At 40.9% G+C, this 6,672-nt stretch overlaps 1 protein-coding gene across 2 annotated transcripts in view; it reads right to left on the bottom strand.

Annotated features, from left to right (window-relative positions):
- Positions 1 to 944: 944 nt before the first annotated feature.
- The window catches only part of tafa5l (TAFA chemokine like family member 5, like), a 44,017-nt gene continuing 38,289 nt past the window's right edge, over positions 945 to 6,672 (bottom strand). For both annotated transcript variants that reach the window (XM_086277498.1, XM_086277499.1), the window contains 2 exons: positions 4,686 to 4,730; positions 945 to 2,285 (listed from right to left, as the gene is read on the bottom strand). In XM_086277498.1, the coding sequence (XP_086133624.1) occupies positions 4,707 to 4,730 (24 nt within the window). In that variant the 3' untranslated portion in view covers positions 945 to 2,285; positions 4,686 to 4,706. The remainder of the gene's footprint in view (positions 2,286 to 4,685; positions 4,731 to 6,672) is intronic.

The following is a 6,672-nucleotide window of genomic DNA, read 5'->3' as shown; positions in this document are numbered from 1 at the left end:
GTCAAGGGGTCGAAAACCAGTCGCTAGCCCTGTGTGACTGGGACCATACCAGACTTACTTTGATGACATGTTCTAGCATAAATACTTGTCAGATTTGGACATTTTTCAGATGCAGAGGCAGAGGAGGTTTATGTATGTCCATCTGTTCTTATCTATCATTGAGTAAAATCCGTCAGTGTTACTGTCCTGCTTAGAGTCACTGCAGCAGCTCCTGCACTGACAGTGAGGCAAAACAAAGGGACAATTTACTTACGGTGAGTGCCAACCATAGAAGTGATAAATAAAGGCAGCATGAAATCAAAGAAATGGGATCAGGTGGAAATTGGTATTTTCTCACAACACAGAAGACTGTGTACTGACCTGGAAAACACACGCACACACACACACACACCAAATGCACAGTCCACAGCTTCTGGGAGCAGATGCTCTCTTTATATCCTCAAATGCATACATTAAGATGGAGATGTACAGGGCTTTGTAGTACAAAGAAATGAAAAAAGGGGAGCAAGGAGCAGGCACATTAACCGGAACACCTGTACATTATAATGCAACCAACTGCAATCACCCCTAGTAAAGTATCACCGTGGCGATTATTATTTTTGCAAATGGCTTGGAGAGATGTTATTCATCTGCAGACCATAGCTCGATGTGTTTGGAATGTGTTTTATTTTTTATTTGTATTCTTTTGGAAAAATATTACTGGCGTTCACGTTATTGTGTCCACTTCTTCTGCTTCTCTCAGACTGATGCCTTTTGTGCTACTGCTCCTCTATAACTCCTTAGAGTAAGACCCATAGAACAAAAAATACATTAGTTGGATATATATATATATATCAATATGTATGTATGTACATAATTTTAAATATATCAAGCATTTCTTGGCAAATAGCACATCTGGCCAGCCAAAACATTTCATATCAAAATATAGTCGGTTTAGACAAGGATTCGGAAATACATTTAATCACACATAAATCGATTTTAATTACAGAATTTTAACTTATGTGACAATACTGTTTCAATTTCAGTTTCAATTATATTTTATCCCCAATATAAATATTTCTATGTACTAAAGAAAAGACAAGAAGGAAGAAAGGAAAAGGCGAACCCAGGATTAAAATGAGATCCAACATCTGTAAAATCCCAAATGCTTCCTTTTTGCCAGATGGTGAGCTCTGGTCTGGGCGTGTCCCAAAAATATACAAGAGTATGAATAATGCATCGGATATGACTTATTTCACAGTGTATCTCTGGATGTTCCTACCCACTCACGCATACAGAAAAACATACACACACAAGCACACGTGTACTCACATATTCACACACGGACAGATGCAAACATGCACCCACACCCTTGTGCCCACGCACACATACACACACACACAGTATAGATCATTAAAACAAGCCAGGGGTCCACATCTGCTAAATGCTCCCAGTTGTGTGTACAAGATGTTCATTGACAAAAACTACTTTTCTAGTCTATGTTGGCACCACATAAAAAAAACCAAACAACATAAGGTATAAGCTAAGTCATCCAAAATGTCCACATTTCACCATCACGATCTCCATTCAGTGAGCAAAGACAGTCAACTCATCTGTCATCTCTTGTGTGACTTTCATGCTATTTCATAATATCCGTCCCGTTATGTGTATGCAGAGACATTGGCGGCTATGGCCTTGTAAAAATCTCACCCGGCCAAATGAGAGAAAGGTGTTAAAAGCTAGAATCCAACGGACAATATGGCCTGCCTCAACCTCTGTAAAGTCACGACTCAAGCAATGAACTGTCATTAAAGAAACTTGGCTGGAATATAACCTTGGATTGCTTCATGGCGGCGACTGTAAAGAAGATGAAGGGGCTGACTTTTGAAAGGCCTTGTGACAAGTCTAAATCAAGCCACAAAGGTATAAAAAGAATCTTCAAGGAGCTGTCCCCTGCAGATTGGGCAGTGGCAGACAAAAAGACAAAAAAAAAAGGCCTTCAGTGAATTTTCCACTGGTTGTTCTGGGGTTTCTCATAGGGATTTTGTTCCATGATTAGCCCATGAAGTTGGGTGTGATGAACGTTCAATGCTGATGTTGTTACCATGCGGCCCTCGTGGAGTTTTCAGATGTTTCAGGTCTCTCACTGCGGTGACTGGAGATGTTATGGGTTATTTTATCTTTTATTTTTTATTATTGAAGGTCAGAGCCGATGTAAGTTTTGGGAGCCTCATTGGTGAACGGACAAAATATCTTGGGTGTAATGACTGGCCTCGGTTTCTTTAGCAACATAGATGTCAATGAACCTGCAGCAGAAGAAAGAAAGACAAAGACAAACGTGAGACACTAACTGTGAAGTTAGATCGTTTCAGACATGCGCCTTGTTATGCAAATGTGCAGACGATTTTCTGTGTTGTGTAGCCTTTTGAATTTTATGTCAAATTCCAACATTTTCCATGAACCTAATGCTATCGCATTAACAGCAGCAGCACAAAGCAGCCTTTATTGTCACTTTTGCCTGCTTGTGAAAAATTAACTTTTACTTTAGTAATCTAAATTAATTAGCAGATCCCTAGTGTAGTAGTTTACACACTTGCCTAACAAGCAAAAGATCCCCGGTTTAATCCCGGGAGGAGACACAAATCCCTTTGGGGTTGTGTCAGTAAGGGCATCCAGTGTAAAAATCTGCCAAATCAAACATGTGGAGCTACCTGCTGTGGTGACCCCTTGCGAATTAAGGGAGCAAGTCAAAAGCAGCTTTAATTAGATTATGGTTCCTGTGCACAGAGGAAAAGAAATAAACGCAGTCTTGTTTTTAATCATGTAACAACTAAATTAGCGTTTTCACTTCAGTAAAAAAAGAAAAAGAAAATGTGCCCTGATTTTTTTTTAGGGCATTCACTGCCTAACTGTGAGTATCAGAAACGCCTTTTCTTGGTGTCACATTTTTGTCAGGGCCAAACTGCAGTCCTCATTATTTTTTTAATCAAAAACAAAACCAGTTTAGTTAACAACAAAAACAGCCAATATACAGATTCAAAGGTGTTAAAGGAAAAAAAACTGCAAGACCAGCACCACCACCCACCCACCGACTTCCCTCCTTCCACTTTAATTTTCATATCCATGTCAGCTCCAGAAAAACACTTTACATACAGAATATGAGCCAATTATGAATTTAACGAGAGACTCAAATTAAGGTCTTGTCATTCTTTGCCTGTGCATTGTCTGACATTATGAAAACAGGCATCAGGACTCTGCGTTAGGCACACTTCAACATTTGTTTTGTTAATTCCATCAAATAAATGACAAATTTAATGAGGAATGTATTAATAGAACGTCCCTCACACTCAACGGTAACTGATTTATGCTTTGACATCCATCACCATTGAAGCCTGTGAGGGAACAGGAAACACCTTTTTTCCTGAATATAGTTACCTCTTTTCTTTTCTTTTGAAATCACTATTGCTTCCAGTGAATAAACACAGCACTGGTGTGACTCCACAGTTAATTATGCCACGTCTAAAAGGTAAAAAAAAAATCTAATTATATGAGTTATGTGAAGAAATGGGTTCATATGTCATATATTCTTTTCTAGGTGGAATACGTTTCACCTGCGGTGAAATTCTGCAGTTAATGGCTTAATTTAGCCAATCATTTGATCAAAAAAACCATTTGAATGATAATAGAATTCTGCCATGAATATGTTATATGGATGAATCCATAAATGTTAATACATAAATGATTCAGGGTGACAGTGGACAAATGTGACACCCCAGGACTGACCACATAAATCATTCAGACACTTAAATATGAGTTGGCAAATCCACACAGAATTGCACAAATTCCCAGGGCTGGCAGATAAATATTTATGACGCCCCCAATTCCCCCCTTTCTCCCCGTCTTTGGTAATTGTGCGTGATTCATTTTGTTTTCTCAGTGGAAGAAGGAAAATCAATCTTAGAATATTGGCTATGAGACACACGGCACGCAGATTCCAAATGCCTGTTTTGTTTTGGGGGTTTTTTCTGCAGAATATAAAAGGTTCAGATATATTCAGTCAAGTTCTCCGATGAAGATTTCAGTTTAGTCGTTACTTCATTTCCGGAGGGAAGTTTCTGGATGTGAAGTAAACCTGAGTCAGGCTAACTTGCTACCCACTCCAGTTTACTTGCTGACTTTAAAACAAGTGGTACTGATTTAGAGGGATTTAAAGTATAATTCTTTTCTTTCTGTTTTTTGAATCTATTGTGAAATCTTTTGTAGCTTTCCTCTTGGTTACTAAAAACATTCTTCCATGTAGACATGCTTTCGATATATGTCCTGAGAGAAAACTGAACTTGAACTTGAACCTTGAAGTAGCCGCTCCCTTTGATGTAGCCACAGAGGGGCTCTTTACTTTCAGTTCTTATGCATTTCAAAAAACTGCCAATAACTCATTGCATTGTTACATCAAAGTGACTCGGAAATTGTCCCAGACCTGGACCTTTATTCAAGCTCGCCATTGAACACATACCTGGAAAATACACTATGAAATGCATTTGAGGCAGGGCCTCTCTTATTTGCTGCTTCTTTTCAAAGTTAGTATTTGTGCTTTCTACAAGATCCAACAATCAAAACATCCTTGGTTTCTTCAAATGAACTGGAAACAGGGTTATGCACTCAGCATGCAAATTATGCAAAATAGCAGATAATCACAAAACTCATACTTGCTGTTTTTCCTCTGCATCCTACGACGGCTCCTTGGGCAAAGGCTGGAAAAGAAGAAGCAGAAGGTCACTAAGGAAGAGAGGGCCGGCCTTCATTTTATTCAGTTTTCCCTCAGCTTACTGGCCTTAAGACGCAGAGCAGCATATGTCCATTTAAAAGCACAGATGGCACATCTTCCAATTATATCTAAGGCGAGACGAAGGAAGCTGAAGGTTATTTTGTTCTCTACCAGATTTTATGACCTCCGAGGACACTGCTTCTCCCCTCAACCAGAAAATACGATCAAGTAATGGCCAACGCATCATCTGCATTAAAGAGCAGAGGACCTCTCTTTTCTTCCATCAGTGGCGTCACACTTTTTTTTTCATCACATTAGCTGTGAGGCAGGGTGATAAACAGTGTTCCACTTTATTTCTTTGTGAACGGAACTTCTTGCCGCCCACATTCATCTCAAGGAGGACACGACAACATGCTGTTTTCCCCTCGACCATAGGAGAGATACAGCTTCCTCGCTTTCTTAATATTGGTGAATGAGCCACTTTTGTGCAGATAATGACTCGGCTAATCATAATCAGAAAGCTAATGGTCTGTTTAGCCAATCAGAGGAGCTAAGGCGAGACGGCTGTCTGGGCTGTGCATTGGCATTCCCAGCAGCCGCTGCTTTCCCTTCGGCTGTGCCAGGCTCGCAGCACTAAGGCAGACTTGGTATTCCGCTGCCTGCTCGGCCGGTCCTTCTGTGATCTGTCTCTCTGTCTGTCTGACCAGCCGACTGGCCCCCGCGCTGTCGAAGAAATTCAGTCCTCTGAAGAGGCGCTGATCCATCACACCTCTCCAGCAGCATGTCATCTAAATGCTAAGTACTTCCACTGCATCTTTAAATCAAAACAAGAAAAGAAATGAGCACGGGAGGTGAGCGCTTGGAGGGGATAAAAGCTTATAAGGGCACAATAGAATCTACCAAGCAAACCCTTAGCTTTTTGATTACATTCATTTTCAAAGGAGAGGAAATGTGGAAGGGGAGAAACTGAGTGAATAAGCATGAGAGACCCTGTTATACTTTTAAATGTTCAAGGAATACAGAGAAGGCATGGTTTTTGCCCCTAAACAGTCCCTCAAAGAATATAATTTTGTTGTTTTAGTCCACTTCAAACATCATCATATATGTGCCCGAGCCACTCCCGCAATAAGGACTCCCTCCCGCTCCCCCATCTCCCCGTCTGAGCCCAAGTCTTTGCTATCGATTGGAGCGATTCCTGAAGTCAGGGCAAGTGCTGAGGCGGCAGAAGCGGCCGACACTATTAACTGCTCCTACTAATTAAAAGGGTAACAAGGTGAGTTTGGCCCCGCGGGACAACTGTGCAAGAGACGGAGCTGGCTGTTGGCCCGCCATGCACACCGGTAAACAGTGAGGGACTCATCCAGGCTGGAGAAACTGATCAGGAGGGCTAGCTCTGTGGTCGGCATGAAGCTGGACACTCTGGTGACAGTGGCAGAGAAAAGGACATTAAAGAAACTGCTGGACATTATGAACAATGCTGGGCATCCTCTGCACACGGCCATAAACAACCAGAAGAGTCTGTTCAGTGACAGGTTGCTTCTCCCCAAGACAAGAACTAACAGACTTAAAAACTCCTTTGTCCCACACGCCATCAGACTGTTTAACTCCTCTCTGGAGGGGAGAGGGAGGGGAAACAGGAGGACAAAGGAGGGGGGAACAACTAAGCTGTAGTGCCTCTGCACCTCACTGTACAATACCTTGTGCAATACTTTTTGTAAATAGTCAACAGTGCAATAGACTCAATACTTGAAATGTGCAATTCACTTGTATTTTTATTTTTTATTCCTATTTATTCTATTTATCCCCTTTGTATATTTTATTTATATTTGTCTCTGTATTTATATATGTGTGTGTGTGTGTGTGTGTGTGTGTGTGTATATATATATATATAACAGTTCTGTAACTGTAACTTTGGTCGTTGCTGTGCT

The sequence above is a fragment of the Aulonocara sp. 'chitande type north' Nkhata Bay genome, linkage group LG20, assembly GCF_057382095.1.
Source record: "Aulonocara sp. 'chitande type north' Nkhata Bay isolate Kocher_YH1m ecotype deep benthic linkage group LG20, A_spYH_male_GT1.1, whole genome shotgun sequence".
NCBI classification, from domain to species: domain Eukaryota; kingdom Metazoa; phylum Chordata; class Actinopteri; order Cichliformes; family Cichlidae; genus Aulonocara; species Aulonocara sp. 'chitande type north' Nkhata Bay.
The sequence above is the reverse complement of the archived record's forward strand: the minus strand, read 5'-3'. Positions and strand labels throughout refer to the sequence as shown.